Source organism: Hylobates moloch, unplaced genomic scaffold (genome assembly GCF_009828535.3).
Source record: "Hylobates moloch isolate HMO894 unplaced genomic scaffold, HMol_V3 SCAFFOLD_19, whole genome shotgun sequence".
NCBI classification, from domain to species: Eukaryota; Metazoa; Chordata; class Mammalia; order Primates; family Hylobatidae; genus Hylobates; species Hylobates moloch.
Genome location: NW_026652294.1, coordinates 72,675,932 through 72,689,681, shown reverse-complemented (window position 1 = coordinate 72,689,681; position 13,750 = coordinate 72,675,932). Strand labels below are relative to the sequence as shown.

The 13,750-nt window shown below is 36.8% G+C and overlaps 1 protein-coding gene across 4 annotated transcripts in view; it reads right to left on the bottom strand.

The window, feature by feature from the left end:
* The window catches only part of KIAA2026 (KIAA2026 ortholog), a 107,275-nt gene that overhangs the window by 78,796 nt on the left and 14,729 nt on the right, over positions 1-13,750 (bottom strand). For all 4 annotated transcript variants that reach the window (XM_032137923.2, XM_058431059.1, XM_058431058.1 and 1 more), the window contains exon 2: positions 8,178-8,378. In XM_032137923.2, coding sequence (XP_031993814.1) covers positions 8,178-8,378 — 201 coding nt within the window. The remainder of the gene's footprint in view (positions 1-8,177; positions 8,379-13,750) is intronic.

The window sequence follows — 13,750 nt, the reverse complement described above, 5'->3', positions numbered from 1 at the left end:
GGAATGCCAGGATTTTAAATCTGGCAATCTAAGAAGCCATTATTTTGATAGCATATACTGCACAAGGAAGGTAATCAGCCTACTGTATAAAAATTAAAATATAGAGTGGGGAGCTTCCTTCCTTTAAATGGAATAGGTAACAAATTAGAAACCAAATTGTTACATTTAAAGATTGTAAAAAATTTCTGTAGACCAGGGTTGGTTTAAAAAAAAACTTCACACACACACACACACACACACACACACACACACACACACACACACACACAGTGTGTATATATATATATATATACAGAGAGAGAGAGAGAGTAAAAATTTAAAAATAATCTACTTTTGAGTTTGTGTCTACCCAGATGATCAGCTGTAAATTATCAGATGTCCATCAGATACCAGATAAAGTATTACCATATTAAAATATATACTAAATTTTCAGGCTGCTGCTATCTTGATCTCAAACTTCTGATATAACAGGTGTTTTAACCTACTTAACAAAATGAGAACTGTTTTCCCCACTTCTTATGCCAAAGGTTTTAATTAAAACAACAATAACAACAAAACACCTTCCCCTGTCTTCTAACATGACTGTCCTATGATTTCAAAGTCCTTTCCCTATCTAAATTTATAAAATCTATACTCTCAGCTACTCTCTGACTAACTCTTGACATGGTATTAGATTGACAGATTAGATTGTTTGCCTCTAGATCCATTCTCCATCCTTCACTGTAAGGTTTATCTGTATCAATAGGCACCTCATTCTCAGTCTTGCCTTGGGTTCATCCATGGAGAGACCTGGGAGGTAATCAGAAAGATAAAAGAAAGTGGGATGAAGCGTTTATTTCCCTGGCTCCCTCCTCTTGAGGTTGCCTTGGGCTTTGTCCTTCAATAGAAGTATCTTCTCAAAAGAGTCTCTTCTCTATAACTGTTTCCTGGGTACCAGTTACTCTCTCTGCTTGCCCTGGTTACAGCCTTATTTCTTAAGATTCTGCTACATTGTAACCCCTTTGAAAATAAACCCTCTTTGAAATATCCTAATTTGAATGTGCCACATGTTTCCTGGCAGAGGAGAGACACTGATACCAACACTGATAGATGCGACATCCAGAGAAGATATTAAGCAGGCAATTAGGTCTGAAACTTAAAGGAGAGATCTGATCTATCTATCTATCTATCTATCTATCTATCTATCTATCTATCCATCCATTCAACTATCCAATCTGTATCATCAATTAATCTTTCTATCTATCTATCTATCTAATCTGTCTATCTAATTTAATCTATCCATCTCTGTGTCCATCCTCAAGGGAGACACAAGAATGTTTACTACAGCATTCTATAATAATGAAACAACAGAAATACTTCAAAATGTCCATCTCTTCTGGAAAATGGATACACTGAAATACAGTCACATGATATAATACTATTATATAGTTATTATATAAGGCTTGAAATAAACTAGAACAAAACAGTTCAACATGAATAAAGCTCAGATACGTAAATAAATGGAAACAGAAAGTTGTAAGGGATAAAAGACTATACTTTGGGTAAAGGGTACACTGCTCGGGTGACAGGTGCACCAGAATCTCAGAAATCACCACTAAAGAACTTATTCATGAAACCAAACACCACCTGTTCCCCAAAAACCTATTGAAATTGTATGTATGTATGTATGTATGTGTGTGTATATATTTTTTTTAAGTTGCCAATCATATGAAGGTTAAAGACATGCAAAACAGTGTTATATATTATCTACAAATATATACCTATGTAATTAAAACGTTAAAAATGCATGGAAATGACCACTTTTTGTGGTCATGATGAAGTAACTGAACCAAACTTACCCTCCTACTGTAAGCAGCTACAAACTGAACACAATATATAAAACATACATTTTCAGACACTGGACAAACAGTGCAGGACTGTGATCACCAAGAGAAGTGAAACAAATGAGATGATCCCTACAATTGCCCAGTGCTAGGACAGTTGGTTTGAATAGTTGTCCCCTCCAAAACTCGTGCTGAAATTTAATCCACAATGTGGCAGTATTGAGAGGTGGGGCCTTCAAGAGGTTATTGGGTCATGAGGGTTCTGCCCAAATGAGTGGATTAATGAGTTATCATGGGAATGGGGCTGACGGCTTTATAAGAAGAAGTTAGACTTGAGCTAGCACACTCAGCCCCCTCACCATGTGATGCCCTGTGCAGTTTCGGGACTCTGCAGAGAGTTGCCACCAGCAAGACGACTACCAGATGTACTCCCTGACCTTGGACTTCACATCCTCTATAACTCTAAAAAATAAATTCCTTCTCTTCATAAATTATCCAGTTTCCAGTATCCTGTTATAAGCAACAGAAAATAAACTAAGACATCCCGTTTCCTGACTGAAGGCAGTTTTTAGACTATGAGAACAGAAAGTCGGGAACAGGGAGTCCAGTGGAGTGGAGTTGAGGAGATAGAGATTGGCATCTGGGGAGGATGAAGCACCTGGAAGTTGTGTGATAATTCCAAAAAAGAAGGAAGTTATACAGAACAGAAATCTATATTGTATTTTAAATTTTGAATTTTTTAAATTGTAGTATTGTTATTTTTATTGTTTTTTCCCCAAACATGGGAAATATTTGGGAAATATGCAGTTGGTTGAATCAGTGCATGTGGAACCTGCTGACACGGAGAGCCGACTGTCCTGGCTGTGACTTCCTAGAGTTAAACTCCAAAGAGTTAAACTCCAAAAATTTAAATCTGACCAGAATATTATAAGGTAGCAATTCGGACAGCCACACAAACTGAGGAAGTAACTGAGTTCTGACCAGCTGAAGCAGAAAGTCCTCAGTCACCACTTGGGGGCATTTAGCAGAGGTCTGAGAGGGATTATGCTGTTGTAGGGCTGAACTGGAGTGAAGGCTATTTCAGACACACCGTAAAACAGCCTAAAACCTGGACTTTTCAAACTGTTCTACAAGAAATTTAACCGCTTGCCAGAACAAAGCCTAATCCTCTTCAAAGGAAGTAAATAAAACTCCAGACTCAACAAAGCAATGTTCCCAATGTCTAATTTCCAATAAAAATTACTGGACATGCCAAGAAGCATAAAAATATAACCAGGAGAAAAACAATACAAAGACTTAGAAAGTACAAAGATGATGAAGTTAGAGATTAGAAACTAAAACATGAAGATAATGACAGAAATGAAGATATATAAAAAACAGAACTAAATGTAACTTTTAGAGATAAAAAAATTATATTCAGTAAACAGTTCACTAGATTAGACACTGCAGAAGAAAATATAAGCAACCTTGAAAAGAGCACAGAGAAGACTGAAAGTCTATGGATCAAAGAAGCAAAATGAACCTCAAGCAAGATAAACCCAAACACACACACATAAGCTCACACCAAATGCACATGACAAACTGCTGAAAGCTAATTATAAAGAGAAAATCTTAAAGGCAGTTAGAGAAATAAGATCGACCACCCATATAGGAACAAAGATAAGGAAGTCAGCAGGATTCTTTTAAAAAACCATGCATAGTAAAACATGTCATACTTAAAGTGCTGATAGGAAAAAACCTGTCAATACAGAGTCATATATGTATATGCATTAGACACACATGCACACACACACACACACACACACACACACACACACACACACACACACCCCTCTCCATCCTTCAAGATGTAAGGAAAAATAAAAACTTTTTCAGACAAGAAAAAACTCAGAATTCATTGTTGGCAGACCTATATTACAAGAAATGCTAAAAGAGCTCTTTAGACAGTAGAAAAATGATATCACATGGTATCATGGATCAATATAAAGGAAGGCAGAATGTTGGGAAGGGTAAATGCATGGATTAAATATAAAATACTTCTTTTTTCATTCTTTAATTTCTTCAAAACACAACTATTTAAAGCGCATACAATAACAGTGTATTGGGGATTTAAAACACTTGTAGAAGGAAGGCATATGACAACAGCACAAAGAATGAAAAATGGTATACAGAGGCATACTGTCAAGCGGTACAGCATTATTTGAAACTGACCATGTTAAATTAAAGCACATCCTGTAAATTCTACAAAAACTACTTTGAAAAATAAAACAACGAGGCAGAGCATTATAATAGGCCAACACTGGAGATAAAATGGAATATTAAAGAATGTAAGAAATATTACCAGGGATAAAAAGGGACATAATAAGAAAGAAGTCAATACATCAAAAAATATAAAAGCCATAAATATCTATGCATCTAATAGCACAGTTTCAAATTACATGAAGCAAAACCTGACAAAACTCAGAGAAGACAAAAGGTTACTGTACTAAAGTCTGTATTTCTAGATATATTAGCAATAAATAATTCTAAATTAAATTTTAAAATGACTTACAATTACATAAAAACCATGAAATATGTAGGGAAAAAGGTAACCAAATACGTAAAAAATGTGCACACTGAAAACTACAAAATACAGCTAAGAAAAAAAGAAAACAAAACAATTATCCAGAAATTGATAACTTCCATGTAATCTCAATCAACCTTTCCAGGCTTTTTCTGTAGAAATTAACAATATGATTTCAAAATTACACAAAAAGTGAAGGTCCTAGTATAGACAAACAAATTTGAAAAAAAAACTCATAAAGTTGGAAGACATGCTATTTAATTTCAAGACTTACTGTAAAGTTATAGTAATCAAATCAATATAGTGCTAACATAAAGATACACCTATAGCTAAATGAAACAGAACACAGTTCAGAAACACTCACAAATAATACGTTCAATTGCTTTTCAACAAAGATGCAAAGGTAATTCAGTGGTGAAAGAACAGGTTTTTTTCAACAAATGATACTGAAGGAACTGGCAATCCATATGGAAAAAAGTAAAGTTTTTCCTTACTTCATACCACACACAAAAATTAACTTCAAAAGAATAAACATAACCAGAAAACCCAAAACTTAAAAAATTCTAGAACAAAAATTTCCATAACCTTGGGTACGCTAAGATTCCTTAGGTAGGTCCACAAAAACATTAAAAAAAAGGATGATTCGAACTTCCAAGACAAAAAACTTTTCCAAAAACACTGAAAATGAAGGCCATGGACTGAGAAACACTTGAGAACACATATATCTGACAAAGGGCTTATATCCAGAATACATAAAGAATTCTTGGCCGGGCGCGGTGGCTCACGCCTGTAATCCCAACACTGTGGAAGGCCGAGGTGGGCAGATCACCCGACCAACATGGAGAAACCCCATCTCTACTAAAAATACAGAATTAGCCGGGTGTGGTGGTGCTTGCCTGTAATCCCAGCTACTCAGGAGGCTGAGGCAGAAGAATCGCTTGAACCTGGGAGGCGGAGGTTGTGGTCAGCCAAGATTGCGCCACTGCACTCCAGCCTGGGCAACAACGGCAAAACTCAAAAAAAATTTACATTCAAAAAAAATTATGGGAGAGAAAAAAAAATTAAATGGGGTACTTCTATAAAGAATACAAGGAAATAGACCATTATGGTAATCTTTTTTTTTTTTTTTTTTTTTTTTTTTGAGACGGATCTCCCTGTCACCCAGGCTGGATCATGGCCGACTCGGCTCACTGTAACTCCCCCGGTTCACACCATTCTCTGCCTCACCTCTCTGATGCGACTACAGGCACCCCCACCACCCCGACTCATTTTTTCTTATTTTATAGCTCGATCTCCTGACCTCGTGATCTGCCTGCCTCCGCCTCCCAAAGTGCTGGGATTATAAGCGTGAGCCACCACGCCCGGCATATGGCTAATTCTTAAAAAAAAAAAAATTGTTGGGTTGTGGGCACATAGGCTTTTTTAAAATTATTATTATTTTGAGGTCCAGGATACAAGTGCAGGACGTGCAGCTTTGTTACACAGGTAAACATGTGCCATGGTGGTTTGCTGCACCTATCAACCCATCACCTAGGTATTAAGTTAAGCATGCATTAGCTATTTATCCTGATGCTCTCCCTCCCCCAACCCCCCTTACAGGCCCCAGTGTGTGTTGTTCCCCTCCCTGTGTCCATGTGTTCTCACTGTTCAGCTCCCACTTATAAGTGAGAACATGTGGTGTTTAGTTTTCTGTTCCTGTGTTAGTTTGCTGAGGATAATGACTTCCAGCTTCATCCATGTCCCTGCAAATGACATGATCTAACTCCTTTTTATGGCTGCATAGTATTCCATGGTCTGTATGTACCACATTTTCTTTATCCAGTCTATCATTGCTGAGCATTTGGGTTGATTCCATGTCTTTGCTATTGTGAATAGTGCTGCAATGAATACAGGTGTGCATGTACCTTTATAACAGAATGATTTATATTCCTTTGGGTTATATACCCAGTAATGGAATTGCTGGGTCAAATGGTTCTAGATCTTTGAGGAATCATCATACTGTCTTCCACAATGGCTGAACTAATTTACATTCCCACCAACACTGTAAAAGCCTTCCTACTTCTCCACAGCACAGGCTTTAATTTTATTTATTCTTTGTTCTATGCTTAAAATATTTTATAATTTAAAACGTTAACACTAAAAGAGACAGCTTAATTCATATAACTCCATTAAATTATCATAGTGACTATGACATTTAACAGAGGGTTTTCCTCCCATGGCTTATTCTCTTATGTTTATTTGATGTCAGGGCACACATAGATTGATTCATATTCAGTTTCCTACTACCCATTCCTGCTTGGATATGTAAATGTTTTCATTATCATATTAAACAATTTATTCAAAACGAATTCACTGCTTTTTCCCCTACCTGGACTCACATTTCCAAGCTCTTCTATTCTCTTTGCTAGTTTTATCATTTTACAAATCAAAAAATTGTATACTGCTTAGGAGCACAAGCTCTAGACCCAGACTGATTGGGCTCCAATCTTGAGTTCACTACTCAAAAACTGTTATGACCTTGGGCAAGTTACTTAATCACTCTGGGCCTCAGGATAAATGCTGAATACAAGGAAGGTGCTTAGAGCTAAACCTGGCAAATACTCATGCTCAATAAACATTAGCCATTCTTTTTTTTATCTTATTGTTTATATCACTACTACTATTACAACTACTCTTTGACTTATCTTTCTCTCTTCCTTTCTTCTCCCTATATCAAGGAAGATACTAAGTCCTGTTAATTGTTCTCAGGACAACCTGATTTCTTCCAATTTCTGGTGAGCAGTATTGGAAGTGGTGACCAGTAGTGGAGATGTAGACTACTACAGCCCTCTTCGTACAAGCCTTCCTTTTCTTCAATTCTCCCCATTCCAATCTACAGTACACTACTGTCAAGTTAATCTTTACCCCTTTCCATAAGCCCTCCTTTCCTATAGTAGGAGTGGTTCTGCAAAGCTCTGCACAAGGAAAAAAAAAAATACAGCAGGTTTCCAAATTAATTACTGCTGGAAAAAGTATGTGGTAGAAAGTCTCAAGGCTGAGTTTTAATCCTACAAATTTCAAAGCAAGTTACATTTATTATTATTCGAAGAGCAACAAAATATTATAAATTGCCTCTGACCAGCATTAACAAGTCCTTATAACATTAGTAATCACTCCTAACATAGTTTGCAATTTGACTTAGTACTATAAAAATAACTAGTCTTTTTTTTGTTTGCCAGTATAGAAACATCAGTGTCACTTACCTCTCTGGGCCCTGGTTCTCTTTTTATAAATTAAAAAGTTATACAAATGCCTTCACTCTTATGCTCCTAGACCCTAGAAGCTACCACTAATTGTGCACAACACTTTTTCCTGATGAGCCCAGAGTAGGCAGTTGTCCAGGATATTAATTCCAATGGAGGAACAGGCAGAGGTGAATTTATGTCATGCTTGAACTACATAATCTCTGGAGTTTCTCCTGATTTTAAAGGTCTGTGATTCTGTTCTAAAACTACAAACCTACAGAAAATTCCTCTAACTTAAAACTTATAATTCACTTGAGAATGACTACTACTAGAAATCTAGAAAGCACTCTGAAATATTCTGTAGAAATTATTTTTGTACAGCTTCAAGATAAGTGGTTTTAAATTTTAAAATTAGATTTTAAACAAATTTTATTGTGATATTTCATTATGAATTCATACTTTTATAATAATGCATTTTGGAACACTACTAAAATGGGCCCAGAAATCTGATAATGGGCACATAAAAATTATGCAGCTAAAATTATGAAATTTTTTTTTAACGTTTACCTTTTTTCTTCTTTTGCTCTCAGCTGTTCTTCCTGTCTCAAAACTTGAACCATTATAGATTCAAAAACTCCACTTGTCAAGCCTGCCAAACTTCGCGGTGTTGACCGACGCCTTGTTGAGGTACATGCAGTTCCCTTCTCATCCTCCAATCCATAATAGCCTCTAGATGTAACTGCTATCGTTGTCTTTTCTCTCAAGTGCCTTGGAGAAGAATAAGTCAATTCACAAGGTCAAATCTTCTGGATAAGCAATAAACCCCCTTAGCCAGCAACTTAAGAATCCCTTTTGCTAAATACATAAAAGTATTTAAACTTTACCTACTTAGCTTTGTTCTAAATTTTTATCCTCCCTTCACAATTTCTCATACTCCTTATGCCATAAAATCAGAGTGATAGTCCCTTCCCTACATTAAAAAAAAAATCTGAGACTGAAGCATTTAAAATATTGACTAAAGCACTATCTCTTTAATAGAAAACAAAGTTTATTGTTTGCAATATATTTCATACTATCTATTATTGGTATGAGAAAATGTACAATAATACAGAAACATTTGCAAAAAGAAAATGTAAAATGATACATAAACACTTTGAAAAAATTATAAACAGCCAGGTGCGGTGGCTCATGGCTGCAATCTCAGCAATTTGGGAGGCCGAGGCGGGCGGATCATCTGAGGTCGGGAGTTTGAGACCAGCCTGACCAACATGGAGAAGCCCTGGCTCTATTAAAAATACAAAATTAGCCGGGCGTGGTGGCACATGCCTGTAATTCCAGCTACTCGGCAGGCTGAGGCAGGAGAATCACTTGAACCAGGAGGAGGCAGAGGTTGTGGTGAGCAGAGATCGCGTCATTGCACTCCAGCCTGGGCAACAAGAGAGAAACACTTTCTCATTTAAAAAAAGAAAAAAAAAAAACCAAAAATTAGTCAGGCATGGTGGTGAGCGCCTGTAGACCCAATTATTAATATATTAATACTTCGGAGGCTAAGGTGGGAGGACTGATGCTTGGGAGGTTGAGGCTGCAGTGAGCTGAGATCGTACCACTCCACTCCAGCCTGGGTGACAGAGATCCTACCTCAAAAAAAAAAAAAATTATTTAAATTAAAAGTTGACCCTATAGTTATATTTCCCTGCTTTCCTACAGGCTTTAACATAAAATAGGCTAAAGGTTCATTAAAATGTAAATCTTTTATTTTTTTTTTTGAGACAGAGACTCTGTCACCCAGGCTGGGGTGCAGTGGCGTGATCCTGCAGCTTCAACCTCCCTGGGCTCAGGTGATCCTCCCACCTCAGCCTCCTCAGTAGCTGGGACCACAGGCATGTGCCACCACACCTGGCTAACTTTTGTAATTTTGTAGAGACAGGGTTTCACCATGTTGCCCAGGCTGGTCTTGAACGCCTGGTCTCAAGTGATCAGCCCACCTTGGCCTCCCAAAGTGCTGGGATTACAGACATGAGCCACCCCACCCAGCCAAACATAAATCTTTATGACATAAAATATAATAATTGAAGTCCTGTCCTCCTCGGACTATGTCCAGAGTGATTTATTACACTAAACTAGAATAACTTTGTAACAACCTTACCCTCAGTGCCATCTAGGTCCCATGAACAGTATGAGTGTAGGATTCTACCAAACTGTAGCACCATTATGTGTTTTCTCTGTTATAAGGAGATAACACTATAACTAATTCAGCTTTAATTAGGGCATGAATGTTAAATTGGTTTTCTAAAAATACTGAAGAATTTGGGCTAATCTAGCATACCATTTTAGGCTGTGATCCTTCAGTATACAATGGCATACATCTGTATGACAGCTAATTGGGCCGGGAGTAAGGAATTGTGGACCCAGGGAAGATAGCTAACTGGCAACAACAGATCCTGAATGGGTGTACTTTATTTTAGTATAATATTTTTAGTAGGTGAATTAATTAGCTATGTAATTTTAACTACTTCTTCAATACTGATGAAAGAGAACATTAATGGACAATATTGCATTGAAAAATAATGACATCTCAGAGGTCACAGCAGGTACGTAAAGCATTGAGGATAAAAATTCACTAAGTACACAGAAGACTGGGGATAAGGAAAACTGAGAAAAATGGCAAGTTACGTGGCTAAATTGCTATATAAGGTCAAAAACTGTATTTTACTCTTTAATTTCAGTTTTATAAGTAGATAAGATGAAGGTATAATCTTTCTAAATCAGTATTTTCTCAGAACAAAGACCAAAGAGAAAGTAATATCCTTTATTACTCATCAGAAATTAAAATTTATAAGCTTTGATATTTATTACTCATAATTAAAAGAAAATCCAACCAACCATGGTGCTGTTTCTCTCTCACCAACATGTAAAGATAAAAAAGACTAATATTACTCAGTGTTGCAAAGGATGTAAGGAAGGAAAAATTCTTAAACAACATTAGTAGAAGTGTAAACTGGCAGTCTTTCTAGCAGTCAATTTAGTAATAATCATTAAAGTTTAACATGAACATATCCTTTGACCCATCATGCTTCTCAGAATTTATCCTACAGATGTAATTCAACAACTACGACCAAGAACACTCAGAAAATTGCCTGTTATTTTTTAAAAACACTGGAAACATAAATGTTTTTCAATATGAGACAGATTAAATAATGTACTGAACACTACAACATGGAATAGCATACATCCATTAAAAGGAATCAAGTATATGTATATATATTTGCTGTTAAAGATGTCCATATTACACTGCTAAATGTAAAAAAGAAGTTTCTGAACAAAATATATTTTTTAACCCAAAAAGAACTATATACGTGCACGTGTGTTTTTCTGTGTATATTATATATATATATATATCATGCATGTACAGACACACTACTAGATGCCATATGTGTATTAGTTTTCATATGATATGTACACATACATCTAGTAGTGTATCTGTACATGCATCTAGTAGTGTGTCTGTACACGCGTGAGTTCAAACTCTCATCTAGACTACTGCAGTTGCTTTGTGACAGGCCTCCTGGCTTCTGCTCTGATATTCCTGGAGTCTATTCATATAGCAACCCAGGTAATCCTTTTAAAAAGCAAACCAGGGCCACGTGCGGTGGCTCATGCCTGTAATCCCAGCACATTGGGAGGCCAAGGCGGGTGGATCACCTGAGGTCAGGAGTTCCAGACCAGCTTGGCCAATATGGTAAAACCCCATCTCTACTAAAAATACAAAAATTAGCTGGGCCTGATGGCATGTGCACCAGTAGTCCAAGATACTCAGGAGGCTGAGGCAGGAGAATCATTTGAACCTAGGAGGTAGAGGTTGCAGTGAGCCAAGATCATGCCTTTGCATTCCAGCCTGGGCGACAGAGAAACTCTGTCTCAAAAAAAAAAAAAAAAAAGAAAAGCAAATCAGATGCCATTACCTTGCTTTGTCTCCTCCAAAGTCTTTCAGTTAGAATAATCTAAAGTTCTTATGACCTCCAAGACCTAGCATGATATGGCCTTCGCCTACCTCTCCAGGCCTAATTTTCTGCCATTCTGACCCTAGCTCTTTGTATTCCAGCCACAAAATTCTCCATTTTATTCTCAGTCATACCAACACATCTGCTTCCATGCATCTTTGCACTTGATCTCTCTCCTTTAAGACACTCTTCCTCCAGATACTCATATGGCCACACTCTATCAGTTCATTCAAGTCTCTATTCAAATGCCACAACATCTGAAAGACCTTCCCTAAATTATTTAATAAACGATACCCTATCACTCTCTATTCTTACACTAGTTTCTTTTTCATGTCACTTATCACTACATTGCATTATATAATTACTATTTATTTGGTAATTATCTATTTAATAAAATGAAAGCTACAGGAGGATAGGAACTTTGTTTTGTTAATGACTGTCATCATGCCCTAAAATTGTGCCCTATATATTTATATGTGCATAGAAAGTATTTGGAAGAACACAAGCCAAGTTATTTATTTTCCATTTTAAATTCACACACATAACTAAGGTTTAAAAATTCCAGTCATCTATATTGTCCATAGTAGAAGAATCCTGATTAAACATGTTACTATCTACTTGAGTTCCATTAATCAGTGAATAAAATAAGATAAACAAATTTTACCTTTCAAATAGGATTGTCAAATAATCAATGGCCAAATAAATACACTAAAATAGCTCTCCCATTGCAAAAATTCAAGCTTTTTTTCTATTAGGGAAATCATTTCATGAAATCTGACAATAGTTTGAAAATAATAATATACTGCCATCCATAAGCAAATACTAACCAATAATTATGGTTACTTAATGAGTTTTACATTTACTTTCTTTCCTCCCCCTCCCCTTTTTTTTTTTTAACACAAAGCATGTACAGTCTTTTCTGTGTTAATACATTCCAAATTTCAGAATTCAGAGGCTTGATTCTGTTTAAAATTATTACAATAAGTCTTAACAAGAAAGTGAAATGGTATTAAGCTTTATAGTTAATATACAAACTGACACCTACTCCCCTACTAAAAATAGATGTTTGAACACTTTTGCATTATGTGATTTTCTTTTGCTACCAAAAACAATGTACACGTGTCACCTATAAAAATTCTATCAGGGTTATCTAATCTGCTTAAAAATATTCTAAATGAAGCCGGGCGCAGTGGCTCCCGCCTGTAATCCCAGCACTTTGGGAGGCCAAGGCGGGTGGATCAAATGAGGTCAGGAGTTTGAGACCAGCCTGACCAACATGGTGAAACCCCATCTCTACTAATAATAAAAAATTAGCCGGGCATGGTGGCATGCGTCTGTAGTCCCAGCTACTCGGGAGGCTGAGGCAGGAGACTCGCTGGAATCTGGGAGGCGGAGGCTGCAGTGAGCCGAGATCTCACCACTGCACTCTAGCCAGGGTGACAGAGTGAGACTCCGTTTAAAAAAAAAAAAAAAATGACTAAATGAAGAGTTTCAATCACTTAGTTCACCTATCCATTTAAAAATATTAAAATGCAACTTTAGCCCTAAGGGTCCTGGCAAGAAATAGATAATATATAAAAAGATGTGATGTTTATTTAATGAAGGGACTATTTACAAATGTGCAGGCCAAGGTTGAGAGAAAATAAGACAGGACAGTGAAGCACTCCACTGCTAGCCACAGCAGAGAACTATTTTACCACTCTAAGCCCAATGGGGGGAGGAGAGTGAATAGTTACTGGAACCCAGAGAGCGATGACTGTAGGAGAAGGCCATATGATGGAGCACAGTTACTGACAACTTGCAACCCAGCAAAAAGGAAGCTGTAGGAATAAATATGTCTGTCCTCTCTGTCCTCCTGTCAGTCCCTCCTGTTGGCTGAACACAACCAGAAGTCAGAGGTCAAGGCATACCAGTTTGATCCTTATAAATCAGCCTTCTGGGGCATACAGCACAGTGCACAAGGGTAGAAAATGCATTTACAGGGGCAAATGGAGATTAACAGCACAGCACACCTTAGTAATAGTTTTCAAGAGCAACTAATTAAATTAGGAAAGACAGAAAATTTTACTGGGGAATTTTGACAAAAAAAATTTGCATATTTGATAGATAAGCATCATCGATCTAAGCTTCTGTCTACAT